This window comes from Struthio camelus, chromosome 2, assembly GCF_040807025.1.
Source record: "Struthio camelus isolate bStrCam1 chromosome 2, bStrCam1.hap1, whole genome shotgun sequence".
In the NCBI taxonomy this organism is placed as follows: Eukaryota; Metazoa; Chordata; class Aves; order Struthioniformes; family Struthionidae; genus Struthio; species Struthio camelus.
In genome coordinates, this window is record NC_090943.1 from 100288924 (window position 1) to 100313231 (window position 24308).

Sequence of the window (24308 nt, forward strand, 5' to 3'; positions counted from 1 at the left end):
TCAGTATGTCTGGAAGTGCTCTGTACGTACCAGGAGACGTTCAGCATCGTGCCATCCCAGCACGCCGGGATGTCTTGTAGCTCTGTTTCCTGTTCTCTCCTAGGTTATCAGCCACTTTCTCATGTCCAAATTCAGAAGGTAGTGGCATTCCCCTTCACATTTTTGGCACTTTCAAAATATCTCCAACTGCTGTTGTCGCCCCACTTTCTGTCTGTCTTTTTGGGGGACTTTTGTAACTTTATACTACCCTGTTTCTCCCAGCATTTACCACCCTGCACACCTTTGGCGGAATTCAGCGCTCTGTCCTGATTGCTCTTCTGTGGCTCTTTTATTCCTTGCGGTGACTCACACCTTTCCACACTTGACCGCTCCCTCTGTTTGGTCTACCATGTCTGATTGCCTCCCTGACATTGTCCTGGATGTCCTGGGTCACCCAAACTTCACAGGATGAAACCAAGCACCTCATTTTCCCTCACAGTCTCATTCTTTCTTTGCCATTTTCAACATCTTTTTGCTATTCTGTCATCCAGAATCTCAATATTGTTGCTTTTTGCACCCCTCTCTTCTGCTGTTTGCCAACTAACATAGCATTAAATGCATCCTTTCCCTTCTGTATGATGGCTACAACATCTCCCGCTTTCATCTGCATTACTGTAACCTCCCGCCCTTCTCTGGGCTTCTCACTGCTCTTTTTCTACCTCATCAAAACATTGCATCAGCATCAATCCCCTTTACCCTTACTTCAGTGAGTCCACCTATATGTACAAATTCCTTCACTAACTTCTCTCCAGATTACAGGCCCTTCCTTACATGAGATTGTACAACTCAGCACCTCCCTCCCATCTTTTCCTTAGGTTACACTTCTGTCTCTTCTGCTATTCTCCTAGTCATGCCTTTTGCCAGATCAGCTAGTGGATTAGAATGAGCTCCCTCTTAAAAACATGGATTTTCCTTCTCCAGTCTTGCCAGCGCAGTAGTACAATAAGAACACACGTAGTAAGATCATGACTAGGAAGCAGGAGTCATAACTGGAGCTGGAGGGCATTATTTCAATGGCAAGTCACTTGCCTATGCTATAAGGGATGAATCTTGGTCTCTGTACATAGTTCCAACAAATGAATTAAAATAGTTGCTCAGGTCACAGGATGCCCACCCAGTACTTCTGGGTTCACTAGAACAGTTTCAGGCCTGCAAGACCACTCCTGATATATACAAATATATATGGGTTTGGCAGGCAGGGTAGGGTGGTCCACAGTGGAAAATGATGTGTACTTCCATTACAGGAAGTGCTAACTGGTCCTCTCTTTGGGTGCTCTTCTAACTGCCACTGTGAGGATGCACAGACCTCTTGAGATGCCCACAAACTTGTCCAAAGCCTTGCAGGGCTCCTTTGCAGAGGTGGGAATGGAACTGAGAACTCTGGAGTTTTAATCTGTCACTGTAATGAAAAGCACCTTTCTCTGTGCAGACCCTCTTTCAATACACCTTTAGATAGCTGTTCTCCACTTAATTTTTCTTGTCAGAGTCTTTGCATAAAAATCGATAAGTATCCCAGTTCACTTGCTCCAAATCTCTCTCTTTCTCTCAGATCACTTCTGGGGGTGTTGAAACTTCTACTGTTTTCTCTAACCACAGTAAAGAATTGACGTGTCTACACCATGATTCAGACCCAGGCTCAGATTTCTGCAAGAGGCTGAGGAGGTTTGCATTCAGTGTTCAGCCTTTGAACACATTAAATAAAACAGACTTCTCTGTATCTGGGCTGCTTACAGATTTCTACCTGTTACCTTTCATCTTTAAAGGTACTTGCTATGCCTTTATCTTTCCTACTGATATTATGATCATGGGACAATTGCAGTTCATTATAAAATCCTTTCCCTCCAAACCCCAGAAGGTCTAGATTTGGTATTAACTAATGGAAATACTGGCATTTTTCAATCCTGAATAATATATCAGTCAAGCCAGCGAACATGCTCAGCCAGCATAGCTGGGACTACAGTTTCATTACTTTCTAGCATTCTCTAAGAAACTTATAGCTGCCTGTGCTGACAGCAAAGAAAGAATTAAAGGTTATACCACTATTGTGTCTTTTTCAAATGACGACCACAAAAAATTACTTGCATGAGGTGGAACTGCTACCCCACGGTATTAAGGGGTGAAAGGGGAATAATGGGATGCTCTGGCAGTCTGTTGGCTGGAAGTCTCTATGCCCTATTCTTTGCTTTTCTAGGGTTGTTAGATTATCTCCTGTCAAGAGACATACCCTTCTCAGGGTATCTAACAGTTTGAAGCTAAACAATCCAACTTAAAAGGAAGCCAAGTACTTTGATGTGTAGCTATTAGTCTGCTTAGAAATACAAGTAATTGAAGTTACACATTCATAAATATACTGCATACACACATGCACATTAAAAGGGAGGGAAGCAGTGTTCTTTTCTTGCTATGATAAGATTTAAAGTACAAGGTTGCAAGCAAACAGCAAAAGATGTTGATGCAATCAAGTTTCAGGTCAATTCAATTAATCTAGGAAAGCATATTTTTAACAAGTGGCTTAATTTCTTTTAAGGATAAATAAACCATGCTAATAGTGTAAAGTACCTGCTGCTGCGCATATCCCTTCATTCAATATCTGTGGGGCTTGCTGTCACCAGCAGCACGCAGGAAGAAAGAAAACACTCAACATTTTTGTATAGCGTTCATCAAATCCTTCCCTCAGCTGTATTGGCATAAGCAGCAAGAGTGCTTAACCCACTGTGGGTTTCCAGGCTTCTCAGCTTATCTCCACCCTTTACACTGAAGCAATTCTGCTCAGCTTTAGCTGCAGTTTAATCAAAGAAAACTATAATTACACTAGCAGGACTCTAATTCTGAAGGGACATGAGAAAACCCATAGTTACTTCATTAAACTGCAGACCTATGGCTGACAAAGGACCGTCTGATCCCAAAGAATATTTTGCTCTTCTGCACAGAAGAAACTAAGCCAGCACTGGTTAATTAAAAAATAATACGAATCAGCCTCAGCATCAAAAGCTGCAAAGTGAAGTGCCTGCAACTACCGAGAACCCTCAGCTCAGACAACAACAATTTCATAGTCGCGCTTACCATAAATAAAACCTTTCCCTGACCTTCAGAAAATGAGAGCTGCCTCCTATATCAGTTAAAAGGGAGTTCTAAGTCAAGTCCCTTCAAACCTGAGGTAAAATGTAAAACCACATAGCAAAACGAAGTAATACAAGGTTGAACAAGACCGTGGGGTAACATCTGTGAGGCTGTTTTTTGCCAGAATGGTTTTACACTTCTTTTAGTTGTCAGCTCCTCCTAATTGCTCACTTTGGCAAAACACAAGCAATTTGTCATTGTTCTCTTCAAAACATTTGCATTTACAAAACCATAGGAAGCATATACTTACCTGTAGCAAGCCCTGTGATTGATTATACCTTCACTCTCTGAATACCCTTTGGAGGTTTTGCTCAGTCCCAAAAGGAGAGGGGGAGGGGATGAAAACAGTTGTCTGACGACGAAGAACACTATATTAATTTCAATAAAAACACAGTTCCCCCCGTGCGCGTGACAGCACGGTGAAAATCACGCTAGCTGGACTCCCCGTACACCAGTCCTCCCAAATACGGAGTGGAGTCAAGCAAACTCTGCTGCAGCACGACGAGGAAAAAGTTGATGTGGCAAGGCAGACACCCTGACTTAAAATGCACAGGAACGCTAGCAAAACACAATCAATACACACAGCAATTTCTATAGCAACTAGGGGAAAAACGAGAGAAGGGGAGGGGAGAAGGAAAAAAAAAGAAAAAGAGTTGTTTCCTTAACTGTTCGCACCAAGCTTCTGTGGCAAATTAGGGGACCTGTCCCTCTTGGCACCTCTGGGCTCGGCGCCCTGAACCGATGCCCAGCGCCTTCATCCCGCGCTCCCTTCCCAGCTTCCCTGGGATGTGCGGAGGGGCGAAGCCCGGCGTCGGAGCCTGCGGCAGGCGCGCAGCCGGGTGTGCGCGCACACACACACGCACACACACACACAGACACGCACCCCCCCAGCCCCCCATGCCGGCAGGCGCGCACCCCTGCGCTCTCTTACACCCCCAGCATCCCAGCACTCACCGTCACGGGCTTCCTCCCCGCGACTGCAGTTGCTGCAGATGTGTTTGATCTCCTTGCCTATGTGACAGTGTATCACGAAGGAGACGTTGCTGTTAGCGGCGGGCTCCTTCAGCGGCTTCATCCTCACGAGACGGAAAGCTTTCTTTTTAGGCTTCTCTCCGCTCGCGCCCGAAACCGAGCCCTGCCCGCAGCCCGAAGACGCGAGCATCCCGGGCTGCCCGGCGCCCGCGCCGGCCGCCATCCGCTCCCGCTCGCCTCGGCGCTTATCTGCCGCACGCACGACCGACCGGGGCGAAGGGGAGGGCCGGGGGAGGCGGCAGGCGACGGCAGGCGGCGGCGGCGGTGGCGCTGCCTGAGCCCGGCTGCCCTCCGTGACCCGCCGCCTTCGCCAGCCCGGCGGGGTCGGCCTGCAGGACGCCCAGCGCGGCCCCGCGCCCCCGCCGAGCCTCCGCCCTGGCCACCGACGCTGAGCAAACCGGGGTGCGATGCCGATTTTGGCTGCCTTGCCCGCTGCACCCGTCCCCGCAGCGCAGAGCCTGCCGTCGCTTGCTCTCACGCTTGCCCCCTTTGCCCCCCACCTCAGGCTTCCCCTCCTCCCCCTCTGCTCCCATTCCCTCCCCCCTTTTCTGGCAAAAGCCCCCAAACCCGCGAGAGCACCGAGGCGGGTTGTGCAGCCCTCCGGGATGGCCCGCGCCGTGCTCCTCTCGCAGGACGAGCCGCGATCCCCTCGCCCCGTGAACACGACATCCATCGCCTTTGCGAGCCTCTTCTGCGGCGATTAATATTTCACGCGCAGAGGAGAACGAGCCGGCAGAGCGGTGCCGGGCCGCCTTCCCCTCCGCCGCGCGTGCCTGGGCTCTGCCGACGGCAGGCCTCTGCGCTCTGGCCCCCAGCACGGCCGGCTGCCCCTCGCGCGCTCCGCTCCCGCTCCTCCTTGGGGCTTTTTCGCCCTCTCTGCGCTTCCTGCCAAGGGCGGAGGCGCTGCCCACCCTGCCCGCGCGCGCAGGCCTCGTAGCCACTGCCACCGACAGCGCCTGGCGCTGACTGGCGGCACGAGCTAGAGCGGGATTGCTCTCCCCAGGCTAAGGCTGGCCAGCGGCTCCCCGAGAAGCGCAGACAGTTTGCCTTTGCTCAGACCGCTCGTCTGGGGGATGAGCACCCTCTTCTTCGTCTCCCTCGCCTCCTGCCCAAAACGCAGCTGCTCCGAGGAGCAGGCGCGTCGTCCCGGGATGCCCACGGTCTGGGCAGTGTGCTCTCAAAGCTCCCAAACCCCAAGGGAACTACGCTCTCGGATCAGATGCTCCGTCCGTCCCTTGCTGCCTAGCTGCCCCGAAATGTGCTGTCTCTTTTCACAGGGCAGTAAAAATACCAAGCGGCCTGACCTGCTGCAGCAGTGCCCATGACACTGCACGCGGACACAGGGACAGGGGAGAGCAGGAGGAGGAAGGATGGGGGATGCTCGGTTCTCACAGGCATTGGGAAGGAAAGGTGGAGAGATAGCCTGAAGAGAAGACGATAACCGCAGCTAGAGTGGTGGCTCTTACAGTAGCGTGAGTGTTGTTTCTTTAAATTTTCAGTGAGCTGTCTGGTTGGCAGGCACTAAGGAGATAGAGTGCAACTGGGGCAGGCAAAACACGGTAGGGAATAATACCATTCTCCTTACTTTTAGCCAAAATCCTTATCCACTGTTAGACAAAATCAAGTATTTCTGCAGTTCTTTACCATTTTCACATCTTGGTGCCACATGTTTTACAACAAGGATAAGCCAAAAGGGCCTGAATCACTGCAGCTGCACATGAAACAGAGAGATGTTAGCCTAAGCAAAGATGGAACAGAAACTTAAAGATTCAGTCCCATGATTTTCCACCTTTTCCTCAGACATGCACACACACACACAGAAGATGCACGCACTGAAACTGCTGACCTACTTGTTCGACGTCATTCTGATGCAGGTCTGACTTCTCACCTGGCACTACTGGGAGTTGAAACCCTGAGATGTCACATACGGCAAGGCTTTATTTTTCTCAGCACTGTTCACAAATCAGACGAGGTGCTGCTAGATCTCACTGAAATATAGGCGGAAGCATACTCTCAACAGAACTGTGCCATTTATTAAGCCATGCAAAGCCTCCTGCACATTGCACTGTATATGGGTTTGCGTTGAACAGGGTCAGACACCTCAGGCTAAGCACCTTAGAGGTCTTAATTTTGAATATGTTGCTTGTCCTATTTTCTCACCAGTTTCAGTAGAAGTCTTAGGAAAGGGGGAATGTAGGATTATGCAGGAACAAGTAGATGATTTCCTAAAATGTGCATAGTGTAGTTAAGAGTTAATGCACTGAAAGCCTGTCCCTTCAGATGCCTGATGCTGAGACAATGTTTACTACATTACTACACGCTTGGAACGTGAAAACTGAGAATAATTTGATCCCTTGACAGTCATATAGGAGTTCAGACGCTCACAGTGGATTTTCCTCTAATGTACTCACTGTCTTTGAGAACACCTTCGGTTGGCAGTGATTCAGAAAATAATTAGGTAAGCAGAAAAGATGGCCATAGTCGACCTTCTGAACTTCCTTAGAGCTCAGTGCTGTCTATCACCAGTGTCCAGCATCACTACATTGTAGAATGGGTCAGGAAAGGAAAGCACATTCAAATGTGAACTTCCCTAAATTTGGGAGATACAGATGCTAGTGAAATATTAGATAAAATTAGGACTAGAATACTGTGGGCAGTATTGGGCAGTACTGGGGTGGCTGCACCTCAGCTGTTTTAGGAAGGGAAACAAGAGTGATACGTCAGCAGAGCTTTTAGGAGGGCTAGTGCAGTAGGGCAGTAGTTAAGGAACTGGGTAAGGCTTAGGACATCAAAAACAAAACAAAACCAACCAACCAACCAACCAAACAAAACAACCCAACAACTGGGTCAGGTCAATCTTTTGCAGACATCCTCCATAACCTTGGACAAATTTCTTGCACTGTCTTGATATCTCAACTCCTTGGCTAAAGGACAATGATGACGATGCTTCTGTTGTTCAGACGAATTCATAGAAAGATATTGCAAAGTGCTCTGAAGGTGTCTGTATACCACAGAAAGGGAGCACTAACAAAGACTGTTCAAATACAAATATCTACTATTTATAGCAAAACGAGAGGGAAACAGGAAAAACAAATTCTATCAAGCTTAGTCCAAGTGGTTCATTCTAAATGTAAGCTTTTGTTTCACCGGATTTTTTTGGAACACTGTTTATCCTTTCCCTTCCAATTCTTTTGTATCTAAAACTGTGAAATTCAACTCAGACTTGAAAACAGCTTGGGTATGCAAAACCCTGCATTTTTCAGCCACTCAGTTATCTCCCAAACCCAAACAGCCTTTAGAGAGGGACAGGAGTAGTGGAAGCTGGAACAGCCTCCTTCTGAGGCAGAGACTCGCGTGAGACTCTCAGCGTAGCTATTCCTACAGCTCAGACCTAAAGCTCTTCAGTGGCTTGACCCAGCTTCAGATGTATTTGGCACTGTGAAGAACCACCAAAACATTGCTGGAGTGGACAGAGCTTTTGCAAGTGGATCTCGGTAGACTGTAGAAACCCAGCTGTTCTGCCACATTTGAGGAAGTTTGGAAATTAAATAACTTGCCCAAAGGGTAACACAGATTCTGTTTGGATATGAACCCAAAATTACCAAGGAGGAAGGCTGGCGCACTTTTGCTTGCAGGTGCTAGGTACTTGGATACAAACAAGACGTGAAGCCATCTGCTAGTATGTCTCTTGTAATATGCACTTCACTACAACATGCAAACTGCCTTCGCTCCTAAGAGCTGCCTTATATAGAGTCTGAATTTGTCACAGCTCATAAGACAAAAATATGCTTAATTATGATCAGTGCAATTATGGAGAAAGCTGCCGCTGCTGATCAGTTCCAGGACAAATAATGTAAGATGAACATACTACAGTATTCCTGCAGGAAATATCTTTAAAAACAAGACAAACCAAGTTAAGTCCAAAAAACACAGTAACCCTTTCTGTTCACTGCTTCATTACGTGGCTGCAAACCCTGGCACAATTTTATTGCACTGTAGACACCAAAATCCATGAGGAGGTTTATGGACAGTTGGTTATCTGCTGGTAAATAAATTTGGGTTCTATTCCCAGTCCTAACGTTCACTTCTTGTATAACCTTCGGAAACTATTGGTACCCTCAGTGCCACCCACCCTAGCCTTTCCCACAAGAAAAATACCACTGTCATTTAAGAGGAGAACAAAGCAGCATCCCCTTTAAAAACATGGCTACTGAGATACAGACTCACATCTAAAAATAAAATAAAATCGTTGAGGCTCCAGTCTGTCTTTCCATCTTTTCCTCTGGAACATGCCTCTCCTCCTTCCCCAAATCACCTGGCTGAGAGTCTTTTTTGGGTAACTGTGCCCTCAAGCAATCTGTGTAAAAGCAGAGAGAGATGATGAGACCAGGCAGGCAAAAGCAGGCAAGCATTTGGCTGCATCCTCCACACCACTAAGGGGCACGGAAAAGAAGATTATACTCCTTCCTCGGGGCTGTGACACTGCACAAACACCCAACCTCAATGCTGGGCATCCCCCTTCTTGCATCCAGTGCAAATGGGGTACATCACAGACTGTGTGGGAGCCTCTCCGCTGCATTTCCCTTGCACCACCAAGGCAATACCAAAGACTGCCTTGGAGTGTTACACTGGATCCCTGAAAAAAGCTGCAGCTAACACAATGAAGCTGTTCTGGTGGCTGCACATTAAAACGTTGGACAGATACATGTCTAACAAGGCAGGATCACTTTCTCCCAGCGTTTTAGTCTTTCTAGCCGAAACCCTGCGATTCACTTGTTTTACAGTCTATGCAGACATTGATGTTTTTGCAGAAATGCCCTTGTACTTGGCAATTTTTTCTAAGTATTTCCCTTTCCTTCCTATTTCCTCTGCCCACTGTACTATGAATCCCAGAGAGAATAAAAAAGAAAAAAAAATTAGCTAATTACCAGCTGCTCTGGTGATTAATGCATACATCTATGTTGCACTACTGAAACACACTGAACAACTTGGAATAAAGAGGAAAATATGTACGATCTGATCCACTGACAATAAAAGGGGAATCAGCCCCTAATACAATGCCCCACTTGGCAGCAACTTCTATTCCCTGCGGAGAAAAGACCCAAAAGCCACCTCAAGACAGCTGACGTCTGCAAAAAGAGTTAGTTGCCCAGTGGAGAAACCTTCTATATAAAAGCCACAGCTCAAAACTGGATACATAAGGCACTTGTATTTTATGTTTGTCGCGCAATTAGTATAGCAGGACACTGGTCTGTAACAAGGGCTCAGGGTGCTGACAGTATTTCTGTGTATTTTTGCTTACTACATGGAGCATCAGCAAAACCTGGAGGACCAGGAGGAGAGAGAATCAGCCTGAGACTCCTGCAGGCCAAAATAGAAGATGACCTTTTCAGTTCTGCAGCTATAAACACATTCCTAAGCAACAATCCTAGCTACTCCTCGCAGTCACGAGCCCAAGAGAGCCAGGTGATGAGTGCTGCAGAAACAAAAACAAACGGAAGGGAGAAGAAAGGAAAGAGAGTGTCCTTTCTTGGCCTCCCTACGCTCAGCGATGCTGCTGAAGAAACATGTGGCTCATTCTTGCTCTTCTTGTGGGGCTCTCCACTTTCTATGCACACACACTTTGCCATGAAGGAGTCCTCTCCTTATTTAGCAGAAACCCTGTTTTATTTCAGTGTGACACCATACGGTGTGATAAAAATGAACAGAAAAGGTTACACATACAAAAAAAGAATAAGCTTAGAAACACCTGTTTGCTGCAAGCATGAAGAACTGCTGATGGTAAAGGTCTTCTAAGGATAAAAACGAAGATGTATATGTCATCTTACCCAGCAAAGAGGCAGAAAGTTGCTGAGCTGCCATTTGAATGCTGAACAGTACACATACAACCTCCCCGAAACATATATGCGGAATTAATGTACAAAGGCTTGATAGAGCCAAGGGTAAACAGAAGCAATGAACCAATGTGGAGGCTGGATTTGTAAAATGGCAGGGCATTTATTAGCATTAGATCACACTCAAAGGAAGAGAAAATTGTTACACTGAAATTATAGGTAAAGTTCTAACCCTAGGATAGTCACAAAGAAGTCTTAGCACTAAAGCAATCAGTCACAACGGTGCTAGCAAGGTCAATAGCTCCCATCTCAGTAAATCCACCCTGTATTTTTGTGCCTGATTTAGATGTCAGTGGTTGTATTTAAACCAATCAGCATGTACGCAAAGCAGCATGCCCCGGGATTTCAGTGGTCTGTTTGGAGCACTTTGCATCTCCTGCATTGCTGGGTTTCCAGAGGGATACATCACTTTTAGCCTGCCGTAGACAAGAGATGCCCACGGGCATGAATTTGGACCCAAGAGCACTCCTGCACCCTCAGTTTAGATGTAGCTGCAACCCCAAAGTTAACAAGAAATAGTTCCAAAAACCTCAGTCCAATTACAGGTTTGAAAGTGAGAAGAAATCTGAATCAAGTTCTGCCTGGCCAATTTAGAAATTCACGTGGCTGTACATCATAAACACACACCAAAACATAATAGCACTGGTGACTAGGACATGCCACAGCTTCCTGGATAGTTACTTTCTGCTCGACCCTGAAAGAATACAAAGTTCGGTACACGCTGTGGATCTTTTTTACCCTGCCAAATAACTTTTTCTTTCTGCTCATAAATAGCTCTGCATGTCCTGCTTTGCTCCCACCAAAACCAGACCCTCCTTACAGATAAGAGCAGAAAATTGAGAAGAAAAAAAAGGGGGCAAGGGGCAGGAGAGAGAGAGACCACAAAAACAAACCCACAGGAAGGTATCTGGCTGCCCCACAGAAAGTAAAAAAGGCTCAGTGAGGGGAGAAGACAGAGCGTGTCTGTGTGCATGCATGCATATGTCTACCGAGCCCCTGGGGGAAAAAAATGAATGTGATTTATTCTGGTTAGAAATGCTCCTAGCCATGAAAAAGGAAGGGAGAGGGTCCACATGAGTAGTCCAGACCCCTGGAGTAAATGAAAGCCAAGTGTGGGCCAGCTCTTTGTGGTAAACAGGCAGAACTGCTCCTATATCATGATTTAGTTTTATGCCTTTTCCTATGGATACAGAAATCTGGTACATGTGTTTTTGTTGGCTCTAAGTAAAACTACATCTGAAAAACAAAGCAGACAGGCCAGTAGGAGGATGCCAGAGATGTGCATTACATTGTTGCATAACAAGCCTATTAATTTAAACAAAATAAAATGTTTGACTTACTTAAAGTAACATCGAAAACACAGCAGAAGTCATGAATTTACAATATGCAATGGAGAAACTTGAAACTTGGTGGCATTCATTGGGCTTTTTGTGTATTACAAACTGACTGCTCAGAAAAACCCTTGCTAGAGACTCCAGAGGCATGCAAAGAAAGCCCATTAAAGCCAGTCATCATCATCACCTTTTAGGATGTCACTATTGTTTTCTTGCTATTTCTTTCATTTTTTAAGAATTGCATACATCTCAAGGTGGGAGTTAAAGAAACACTGTCGAGGAAAAAAAAGCTATTTGATATTACTAACACCTAAAAATCTTAGGTGATCATCTTCAGGCACTTGAGAAAAACTCAGTCTTTCTAGATCTGCTACTTGGCATATCCTGAAATTCTATCCCCTTTACGGTGTGTTGGATAGACATTAGCATCACAAAATCCCAAAGGCCTAAGACTTTCCTTTCCCTCTCACAGGCACTTAAGGATTGAGCTATACACAGTGCTCTGTCTACCCTGTCTTCAGAAAGTTCTAAGTCATCTGGCTAGAAGGAAAATTTAAGAAAATAGGTCAAACTGAACTTTCCATCACAGGCAACTGTAATGAAGTCAATCAGCTTGCACAAGCATTGCTCTCAGCACAAATTGCCCCCGCATCTACCTGACTAATCAAATTAATTCCTGATGATATCAAGAAGCATGGCTTCCTGAAATATATAGGCAGACTAGCAATCCCTGCTGCTAATCCCTATTTTCATTGTCACTTCTCAGGCCAAAATTATGGCAACAGATCAGCCTGCAGGAATCTCTGATGAAGTAATACATGCAAAATAAACAAGCATAAAGCTCAAAATTGCTAGACAAACCAAAAGAATTATTGCAAAGCAATTAAATGGATAACTATTATCTCAGAAACTCTCTACTGGCTACTGAGATTACCAGCCTATAGCAAACAAAGTTATAATCGGAATATAATAGGGATGACTAGATTTTTTGCCTTTATAAATGAATCATATTAAGTTACTTGCTCATAGTTCAAACGGTTTACTTGTCAGCAATATGACTGGGCATGAAGCACATTTGTTTAGGGGGTACTTTCACAAAAAAAAAAAGGCATATGGAGAAGAATAACTTTTCTAGACCTGGCCCCAAAGAACTAATTTGTCATAACATAGTTTTACACTCTTTCCTATGTTTCCAAGCTTTCAAGGCCAATGGCCTGGGACTTGCCATGTCTCTTGTGGGCCACTTGGTCAGCCACCAAGCTCTAATGAGTTTTCATTTCACTTTAAATGCTCACTATGGTTTCTGCAGTTTCTGGTGCAGTTGCATTTGAGGCAAACTGAGAAAGTTATAAAATAGAAAAGCTTCCAAAGACATACGTGTGAAGAAATCCAGACAGTGAGCCCAGTAAAGTCAAACTCTAAATAAGCCCAAATGGAGGATAAGAGGCTGAGGTGAGAGAGCAAGCTAAATGTTTGTGAGGTCTGACAGAGGTACAGATGAAGGGAAATTCAAATGAGGAGGTAGGTAGAGATTCAGAAGGGCGCAGGAGGTGAATGGAAGTAAGATTTAGTAGGAAGAGAATGCACAGAAAGGCAAGAGGAGGAAATGAGAGAAGATTAGAAAAGCTGCGAAGAGACATTCAAACTTTCAGGGTGCCTTTGAACTGACAGACCCTTCCAACCTTCTAAGGCTTCCCCAACACTGAAAAGCGCTTTGCAATTATATATGAACAGTGTGGGAATCGGGAATACCAGGGCAGCTGCAAAGAAAGATTTAAGGTACGCTGGCAAAGCTGTAGGTGGAAGCTTTCATAAGCATCTGCCTCTACTGTGCCTGACAGCAGCACACACTGTCAATCTCCTCTCTTCAATAAGCACTCACATTTTTCTCAAATTAGAAAAAAGGACAAAACAAATCCCTAGAAATAGCATGCAGTTTCTATACATATCTCCCAGGGAGCTAGCAGCTCACAGTACCGAAATGAAGCAAAAAGCTTCTGACAATATAATGAGCATCTTTTTCGATCTTGTCCTCCTTCAGCATAAGCACAGGCTCCTCTGAACAGCACAGAAATCTGCATGAGGAGCCTTTCACTTTCTCCAAAGAAAAGCAGCAAAAAAGGGTTCTTTCTCTTCTCTTTTTATCCTCTTATTATCTTTATTGCAGACTAGTCATTTTTCAGTGTCAGATTCCTACCTCTTCATTGCTGTTTGTAATCTCACTGTGGATTTGTATGAAGCACAAGGCATATATGGAAAAGTCTGGCTTTGCATCAGTCCCATATCATCATTCCCATACCATCCCCAGAGTTCAACACAACCAGGCTAGTCCTCTAGAACACCAACAGACAATACATGTGCCATCACTAGATCTTTCTGACAAAAGGAATACTAAGTATTGTTTGCTTGTCTAAAACCCTGAATAGCAATCAACAAAAGAAGCTGGAGTACACTAAAGGATCTGAAGAAACAGCTGTATAATCAGTCCTTGCTGAAATCCTGGGACATATTTTAAAGCACAATTTGCTGAGCTCTTTAACATCTGCCCATTGGGTAATTATAAAGTCTGAAGATCCAGACTGGATTTCAGTAATTTTTTTAAGGTCTTTTATAAAAGAAGGAAGCATTAACAAATACCATAGCTTAAATCTTAATCGGCTTTCTCATCGATACATTTTCATAATGTATCACTACAACCGATGTGTAAATTATTCATAAGAAATGAAAAGTGACTCCTAACATTTGTTGTTTATTTCTCTGAGATTTTACAAATCCAGCTGCTCCAACAGTGCACGATCCAACAGTGGTCCTAGTGCTTCTCTGTCAAAGCTTAGGTCTCCAGGTGACCAAAGATGGGAGTAGCACAATAAGCAAGATTTTGCTTTTACTAAAGGTCTGAAGAAAATAAGAATATGTGCTAGAGGGCTGAAGTATAAAGTCTGCAGTACAATATGCATTTCATTCACAGTGGAGGAAATGCATAAAAATACTGGCAATATCCATTGCAGATCTTTTTTATTACTATCTGTTCTTCGTCTTACAGAAATTCCAAGGGGCCCCAGCAGAGCTCAGGTCTGCAGTGTGCCATGCACTCCAAGTAAATATTTCTACAGACATTCTTCAGAAACAGCATTTTACACATTCTGCAACATTTCTTCAGAAAATGATCTTTTTCTTCACGTTTTCTCTAGCGTAATAATCCTCTAAGCTTAAAGCATCCCAGCTTCAAGACTCCAGTAAGGCACTAAGTGCACCATGAAGCCAATAGCAGATGGAAGCTTTCAGTCACTTTATGGAATACGACTGGACTTTATTAAAGCTACGAAGTTTACACTAAGAGGCCAAACACATGTACATTCCTTACATCATTATGAATGACTAAATACTTTTATGTTTAAGAGCAGTATTTAAAGATTACACTGAGAGAAGATCCAGGAGAGATCTCAGCCTGCAGTTTCTTGCAACGTCTGTACTGCCATAGACACGTTTGCATGAAAAGATATTTTCCCTTCCTCACCACAGGTTTAAACTTTAAAGTGAGACTACTAATTACTCATCTCCAACTATCAGATCAGCTTGCCCAGGAAGGTTGTAAATTGCCATCCGTGGAGGCTTTCAAGACTCAACTGGATAAGTTCCTGAGCAATCTGATCTAATTAGACTTGTTTATGCAGGAGATTGGACTAGTTGACTCGGGGAGTCCCCTAAAGTATTCTATGATTCTATAACATTCAATCAATGTTATACTGTTTATCTGACTTTATGTCTTTGCACTAACAACCAAAGGCAGCATAGAACCAAAGTCTAGCTCTCCAGGGTGTCTACAGATTACCAAGATGTAGCTCAAGAGGAAACTCCTGCCATACTGTGTACTTCTGCACTCTGCAACTGCAAAGTGGCTAAGGTTGCTAGTCTAGTAACTGCTTTTAACCACTTTACTGCGATACTTGAGTGGGATATGACCATGCTACAGCCCTTCAGGAAGAAGCTAGACAGTTGCACTTACGGGAAGGTACTGTTCAAACCACCCAGCCTTGAAAAGATTACGATCCAACTGTGATACAGATACAGCTGTGAAAGTATCACCTTCATTTAAATATGATGAAAGATGGCATAGCTTCTCTAAAGTCTTACAGAAAGTGTGTGCCAGAGCTGTATTTTGAACCAACATTCAACTACAAGCCCATCCTTCCTGCCCTGTTTGGGCGTTTAGCAATGGCACACCATGTGTGGGGCACAACCGCGGTCCATATAGAGGAGCAAAGAGGCATCTTTAACTAGCCACTCTGTTCATCAGCATCTTTCAGGAAGCCTGCTTCTGCACTCATGGGTCCCCGAGTGAGAAAGAGAAGGCGTGTTAGCTAGCACTAAGGAAAGGCAGCAGCTTCTGGCTCGCTAACAAGAGCTATAAACAACATTGTCTTCACACAACGGACAACTCTTCAGAAAAGGGAGCACGTCAGCCCCGTTCTTCTGCCTCTTCTACAGGGTTAGTGTCAGGGAAGCACCTGGATTTGCAAGTCACAACTTGTAATTCAGCTCCTTCCCCAGAATTTCCAGCAATTCAGAATTAAGAATCCTCCATTTTTCATTTTTTGGGGGATTTAAAATACTGATTTAAAATACCATATACAGTAGTGCTTAATCTAGCACATTATTAGGCAATGCCATTTGGCTGCATGCTCTACTTTGATTTTGTGCAATGGGACTGCATTAGACATTTGCTGCAGTGTAACCATGTTGAACAACTGAACTTTGCAAACTTTTTTAACATGGATTTCCTTGGGTTCCTAGAATGAGCGCCACAGAACCAACAATGTGAAGGGGCGCAGGGGAAAGGTTAGTCAATCTCAAGTGTCCCATTCTGGACCATGCAGTCCAAACTGCCAGATTTTTTGTTCCAACAATTTTCCCAGGGAGAAAATAGTTAGGATTATAAGAAGAGGTTTGAAGCATGGAGTTTAGCAAAAGGTCTTCAGGACCTGTAAGCAAGAAACTCAGTCTTGAAGGCAGGAACGTGCTAGTTAAGGTATACTCAAGTAATATTAATCTAACCACCTGAGGGAAGAGGTGGAAGGAAGTGTCCCCATATCTAGAAAGGAGGGAGCACAGTTTTGTAAAAGGCATGGAGATGAGACAAAGGGATTCTAGCTTGGTGTGGCACAGGAGAAGGTAATCTCTTTTCTTTCATTTCTTTCTGCTCCTTCTCCCCATTCTCTGAGGAGGACAAAGAGAAGCAGATGTTTTTGACAGAAGAGCAAGGGGGAACAATTCCAGCTTGATTCAGGGGAAAAAGAGATGCTAAAGCAACCAAGGAACATCTTCATTGTTACGTATAACACTGTGTCACTGTGTTCTGCTATGTTATCTCTCAGATGTTCTGTTCCATTGTTAAGAGCCTACACAATGAATAAATCTATTCTTTTATCTTTACATTCTGCCTATTGACACCCTTTTCCTCTGAACAACGCATTTGTGCTGCACACTAATGATGACACTGGAACCCCCTATAAAAATCCAGTTTTCTAACGCATTGCCCCAGGATATCCAAAGGGTTACAGCTCGCCAGGTTCAGAGCTGGTGGTGCTAGGTTTGAGAAGATGATGTGTCATATAGTGATGAACAATTGCCAAGAGAATACCAGCTTTTGGGAGTAGGGAAGCCTCATGGTCCTGAGGGTCATTGGAAGTGAAAGATTATGTCTACAATCTTGCCCTAAATATCTTTTTGTCGAATGGGTCTAAATAACTGTCAACATTTTTTAACTGAATGACTTCCAATTGGGAGGATGGGCGGTAAAAAACAAAAGAAAAAAGTAATCGGGGTCAATACAAACAAAACATTGCTTTACTGTTGTAAATACAAGCTAACATTTTAAAGATGAGTACAGACATTGTAATTTTTCCATTATTTCATGTATTGCCTTCTGATAACTTTGGCTACAAAAGGTGCCTGTGGCACAGGCTGGATAATAAACAGGCCTTCTAAAATGTGAAAACATCCTTTAAATACACGAGTCCTAATACAGATTTTTGATAACACAAGCCTTACAAGAAATACATTTTCAGGAAAGAAGGGATTTACATACTTGGGATGATTTGGTTTATTAAAAACAAAGCAGAACAGGAAAAAGTCACCATGCAAAGCTTTGTGACTGGATGGTTAATATAGCTTTACAATTTTAATCTTAAAAGTGTTCTCTGTAGGTCACTATGCTCACAAAAAGAAATACATTGAAATACCAACCAAAGATCCTGAAACAAACCTAACCAGAGGCATTAACTGTGCTCCCAGTAAGTATGCCGGTGAACTTTAATATTCCAGGTCAATGAAGCTTATTCTAAGCAAAGCATCTGGAGCATTGTAAATCCAGCCTAATTTATTCATACCTTGCTCTCCTTTTTTATTCTCAGAGCTGGATTGAAGCAAACTTTCATTTATGATATATAAGGCTAGATTCAGAACTAGTATAAGAAAGTTAATCTTCGTTGCTGCTTAAGCTTTTTAAAGGGAGTCATTCATATCAGAATTGAAATGGAAACTGGAGGAGTACTTCTAACTAGGTAAGTTGGTGAACAGTTATTTAAACAAGCATTCAACACATTTTGTCTATTAGGCATGTTCAGCTAAGCCAAACCAGGAATCTTTGGAGAATACAGTTTCTTGGCAAACATCTAATATTACCAGGTTCTGGCCATAAGATCCTATACGGGCAACTGCTCCTACTTTCTCTCATTAAAAAAACACACACACACACACACACACACACACACACACACACACACAACGAAAGAGGATTTCTCCTATGCTCAATCTGCCTAGTGTGTCTCTGCATTCTGAATCTCAAGGCACAGAATGGCAACGGCTCCGAGGCTATGCTGCTAATCCATTTACCGTGAAAACCAAACACACGTCAGGCACATTTCATACTTCAAAAATAAGTTCCTTTACTGCAATACTTCGAGGCCCTTCCTGAAATCCACGTCCCAGACTAATTTCTGTTTGGTAACTATCTTCTTTTGCACATGGAAATTCCACTTTCTTATAGTAAAAGCGTCCTATTAAATTTGTTTCACCTCTTACTTCAGCAGCTTTGTTTTCCCCAATAAAGCTATGAAATAATTACTATAAAGTTAATGCCCAGATTAATGGTGGATTAAACTTCCCTGCCATGTTAAGTTGGATGCAAATACATGCAAATATTGCTGTACAATGTCTTTTCTATTGCTCAGTATGGGGCAAGTGAAAAAGTGACTATAGGTGTCATTTTTAAAGAAAACCGCTGACAACCTGTCTTATGCTAAGTTCAATTCAAAGGGAATGTTGGATTTCCTTGAAATACATACTGCATTAAGAATGCCTCCTATGTCTTGCTTTAGACGTAAATACTATTTTGCAGATGCACAGTCAGGAGAAAGTACTACTCAATTCTAGCAAGGATGGCAGAACTCAGTCATTAAGTAGCACGATCTCGTTACAGGAGTGATTATTAGGGCATCATTGAAATGGCAAAATCTCTCAAGATACACAAATATCAAAAGTGTAGCTAAACTGCATAAACAAACTTGGAGCCTCCAAAGAAAATCTCCTTTCTCTTATTGCTACTTATAATTCTATCACAACACCTGCTGGAGGCCCCAGAGAAGATATAAAGGCTATTCACTTCAATAAAACCTCAGCAAGAGTCTCTGTCTCATTACAGACAGACAAAAGGGTACCTATTTTGTGGACAGGAAACGGAGATACAGAAATGGTTTGTACAAATTCCCTGGATGTCTAAGACAGAGCTGCAAAATAAACAATTGAAGAGAACCACTCGCTTCTTGTGATGGCTCCAGTCAGGCCTTGTGCAAGACACAGTCATGTAAAAGTCCCCCAATATCTGTGGAAGAAGTGACTGCAAACTGCTCATGCGCCACGTTGCCCAAGGCCTGGGACCCAAACTGGCTTTAAGAGAAGCAGCTACACAGAACAACGCGCACCATCTGAAAGAAGCACTGTGCTAACTCGTTGTGCCATGCAGACATACTGGTAACTGGCTGTGAGAAGCGAAAGACAAAAAACCTGACATTTGCCAGCTTCCCCAGCATTTGTGGCAATGGCCAGCAACTGTGCTGCCTATTGAAAAGAAATTCTGAATATGCGTGGGCTGGGGCAGGCTGTGTACAGGCTCTCATACCAAGGTGCCTAAGGAACATCTCAAAGGTGGCTTTCCAGGATATTTGTTTTCTTTCTTTCTTTCTTTCATTCATTTATTTATTTTAAAAAGACTGGAACGATATCCTGGCACTCAGAAGAAGCTTCCCAGAGATGGTGATTCCTGTGGTATATAGACCTTTTTGCTCTTGCACAGACCTCTTCTATACACAGCTTTGTAGTAGCCTCCATGCATTACATACAAAAATGAATACTTGGTTTGGCTAGTATCCCTAAAGGAGCAGAGCTATTGAGGTTTGAAATATCTTCATCCGATTTGCTGCCCCAGGGCTGATTGCTAGCCTGCATTTGCCATTCATGGGAACTGAAAGTTAGCCAGCCAGAAATAAAGGCTCCTACAAAGAAAACATGCTTCATAGAAAAATATGAGAAGAAAAATCTATAATTATCCGGTCACATTAATGGCAGTGAGATCTTCCCAGCTTCCCAGCCAGGTACAATTAACAATTGTTATAAACAATCAATGAGTTAATTACAGCAGTAACTTTCCATTACATTTCACAGGGAATATATTATGTAGCGGAAAATGCCAGAAACCATAAAGCAGTGCCTTCGCTTAAGAGGCAAGCAGAAGCAATACCTGGGGAAGCAGTGTGTGCCTGGAGCCCTGCACTCCTGCCCTGGCAGCCCTCCTCCCTGCAGGACCCAGCGCTGCTGAGCCCCTTTGGGGAAGGGCAACCGCCCCAGAAAGCCTCTTCAGAAGAGCAGTTTCCCTTTGCGGATGCACATTTGGTTCACAAAAGGCAAGCTGAAGCCCCAGTCGGGCTTGAAATGCATCTCTGTTCCCATGCAGAGTCTCATCTAAACAGCCAAGCAGCTCCAAAAAGCGTGCTCTGAGATATAGCAACAAAACCTAACAGTATGACTGCACTTCTCCTCTCTTCCTCTAAATAACACATTTTCAAGTGGCTTAAATAACACACACTTCCCATCAGTGATGACTTTTCATTCTGAACACTGAATTGCAGATACTTCCTTTAGCTTTTTTGTGCCATTTTAAAAGCCTTTTACTAGTACAAATTAATGACTTTGGTAATTATGTCCCCATGAAACAGAAGAGGAGGATGGGAAATATGGGAGGAACATTGCCAAGCATTGCTGCAATATGTGTATCTATAACTTTATACCCATTAATTCTTCTGCTTCATTATAATCTCAAGAGTGCTCAAGTCTACACTTTATTATTATGTTGCCAGAATGCACACTCATTTTGAAGTAATGGGCAGACTTCTAGATCACAGCCAACAAAGCCAATGAAAATACTCCTGTTTGGTTTCAACAGGCACCCAAGGTCCCTTTTTCCCCTAGCAGCTGGGCACTTCATTAGAAGAGGCAGAGGCAGAGATACTCCTGGCATGCATTACGAATATCACCCTCTGACTAGCAGGAAACCACTGCTTCTTTGATAAGCATGCAGGTATTCTGGATTCTCCTTTTTCAGGCTGGTTAGAGCAACAGACTTCACAGAGGGAGCAGATGCCCTATTTGGATGCAGGGAACGCGCCTTCTTTGGCCGCCCCCAAATGGCAAGCTGCATATATTCTCTGCCTCGGAGAATCCATCAGTGCCAAGCTCAGTGTAGAGCTGAGCGTCCCACTCCTCTGAGCTACTCTTTTATTTTCCAACTCTAGTTGTGATTAATTATCTTCTCCAGTGATTTGCCCATTATACCATACAGATGCTGGGAGCGCAAGAAAGGCACCTATGATTATGTAAATGTGGACATTCATGCAACACAAAGTTGGTATGAGAAATAAAGACACACCTTTTGCTTACTAATGCAATACCAAGTGGTAGATAATTTGTTTGTTTGTTTTAAGGAGAAGAAAGTGTATCACAAACGAGTTTGTAACACAAATGTAACATTTTGTTGTGTTTTTTACATAGATGTAATTTCTCATTGCCTTATATTTAATCTCTGAGGTTTTGACATGATGAAAGTTTCCCTGTAATAATTGCATAGACACTTCAAAAGAATTTTGTTTCCCTAATGAAATGTTGCCCATGCTATGATTAATTTTCCTTTCCCTTGAGTTCTCAAAGACTGACAATTAAAATAAATAAATAAATATAGCAAATCTGAAGGCCTAAGCTTTCAAATATGACTAGTAACTATGGGGGCGTAACTCGAAGGGCATAAAAGATTTTCAAAAGCAAGCGGTCAGAATTTTCTAAAAAAAAAGATTGCTTTAAGATGTGTCCAGCTGACCAAATTAACAAACAAAAGCCCCCACCAATTATTTGGAAAATGTAGGCCTAAAACCCATCAATTCTAATCTCATCTTTAAATACAATTCCTAAAATGAAGCCAGGAAATTTCAAATCATGCAGTTAACATCAGAGAAACATCTCTGTTTCAGCAGAACAGGACTCCAGGAGACACAAAGTCAGGTAAGTGACAGAAGCAAGGTTACAAGTGCAGCAGTAATAACAACACTTCTTCAGTGAAAAGCATTTTGTGAGCAAGCAAGCTCAGATGCAAAACAGGGCATTACCACTCCAAAATGACGCAGCAGCCCCAGAGACTTGGAAACAACAGGGGGATTTAATGGCCCTAAGAATGTGGCTTCTGAATAGTTCCATCTACAGAAACACTCCCAGTTTTTATCTTACACTGAATGCCTCTACAGTACCACTCATAGCAACACTGTGCTTTCTATTTTAAAGAATAAGTCTTCCTCATTCACAAAGAAAGTAGATATGATTGTGTGCCAAATGGAAATGAAAGATTTCAGCTTCCAAGGTCAAATCTGGATTTTAGCTTGAAAAATAAAGCAAAAGATTTGTGCTTGGTTGAGTTACCTTCAGTAGATCTGCCTGATTTAGACCAACCCAAACTTGCACATATTGAAAGTAAAAACCGCTCTTCTGAAAAGTTACACCTCAGAATTAAAAAGCCAAACACGTGCAAGGCCGACTGCCAATGAATCACATCTCCTTCAGACCAAGTTCCTTTGTAGCTTACATGAGGGACGGATGCAATCCTGATCTAACTAAGAAACAGCCCGCCATATGAGTGCTAATTTGTTGCCTACAGATTGCAATCAATGTCTTAAGACAGTCCTTGTCAGTTTGTGGACTTGTTAAGTAGTTTTGGTAATGGCATAATGAGGGACAGCAGTGATTCAAAAATGTGGCTCCTTCCAATTAGTTTGGTCCCTGCAAGAAATGTCTCAGTTCAGCCTCTATGATATAACTGTCAGCGTCGCGAGTTCGGGTTTTTTCGACTGGTATCTCCTCATCATCCTAGCCTGCCATTTTTCTGGGGCCAAGCCTGTTGGGGCTGGATCTAGGTTGCTGTTGCGGGCAACTATTTTTGTTTTTCAACAAACAGACAAACAAACAAAACCCACACCAAACAAACCACAGCTCAGCACCATGGCATCTAGACTCAACTCCTCTAACTGCCTCTGCTCGCTCAGGCATCCATAAATAATAAGACACTTATTTGTCTCTGCAGGTGGCTACGGTTTTGGCAGGAGGAGGAAAACTACCACCTCAGTACAGGAGGTCTCTTAAGCTGAGGTTAGTCACTCCTGCTCCTTAGGCCTGTGCTTAGGCCTTGGAGATACTGCACCTACACGAATTGTGAACTGGACAAAGTTTCTTTCATGCTGAGATGCTTAACTATGTAGAACACTATACAAGTTAGCTAGGTATGCTGCTAGCGTAAGACAGCATAACTTTGTCGAGTTCAGTGTGGCTATACCATTCACTCTTACCCAGGATCTGTCTTAAAAATAAGAGTAATGAATAAAAGTCATCTGAACAACAGCTAAGCTTGTCCCTTTCCTCAAAGAACTATACTTGCTTCATCCCTTAAGCACCAACAAGATGTGAAGATGAAATCTCCCCAGGTCATTTCCTTGTTGTGAGGTGAGCAGTTAGATTACGTCCATGAAAAATTTGAGTGGAACATGTAAATTCAAAGCATAGATGGCCACAGCTTGGGAGCAGCGGCAGAGAGCTGACGGCCTCTTGATGTCGATGGTCCCACCAACATCCTATAACGCTCCTTCCAAGGCCTGAATCGTCCCCCAAGAGATGAAACTCTCACCTGGATCAGGTCTCCAGTGAGTAATTAGCTCGGTCTTGGGGAACAAAGAAGGTCCATTTGGCTAATTGTATCATTTGGATCTTTTCACTCAACTCTACACCTCTGCTTACAATAACAAAACTGTAGGGAGAAAAGTCATTGCTTCTTTATTTTCTTCCCTCCCGAAAAATGCGATCCTTGTTTTTCCTACATAATCCTCATGCTCATCCATTTTCTATTTTGGATATTTAACAAAGATGCAATAATATTGTCAGGATCTGTTTGTTTTTCATTAATTAAAACTGAAATGCCTCAAAAGCTTAAACATTTATTTCTTATTCATCTTTTCCCTCCTACTCATTTGTTTCAGATGTTTACCACAAATTAAAAAGTTCAACAGAGAAGTCACCTACTCTCCTCTCCACCCTTCCTGCCCCCCCCCACCAAAAAAAGTCAGTAAGGCATAGCTGAACATAAAATGATCCCAAAACTCTTGGCTGTCTTGATCTGCAGTACTCAGGCAGCAAAACTGAAAGAAATCTCATGACCATGACATAACAGTCATTTATAATAAGCAAGATTTAATGTTAAGTACTGAAACCTGATCATCTGCAGATATTTCTATCAGCGGGAACT

General features: G+C 43.4%; 1 protein-coding gene across 6 annotated transcripts in view; it reads right to left on the minus strand.

The window, feature by feature from the left end:
- The window catches only part of PHACTR1 (phosphatase and actin regulator 1), a 344608-nt gene that overhangs the window by 147401 nt on the left and 172899 nt on the right, over positions 1-24308 (minus strand). Inside the window, exon 1 of one of the 6 annotated variants that reach the window (XM_068931823.1) lies at positions 4114-4478. The exons of 4 other annotated variants lie outside the window; for them this stretch is intronic. In XM_068931823.1, the coding sequence (XP_068787924.1) occupies positions 4114-4354 (241 nt within the window). In that variant the 5' untranslated portion in view covers positions 4355-4478. Of the gene's footprint in view, positions 1-3409; positions 3694-4113; positions 4479-24308 lie in introns of those variants that run through there. One more of the 6 variants, XM_009677967.2, reaches the window with a different exon arrangement.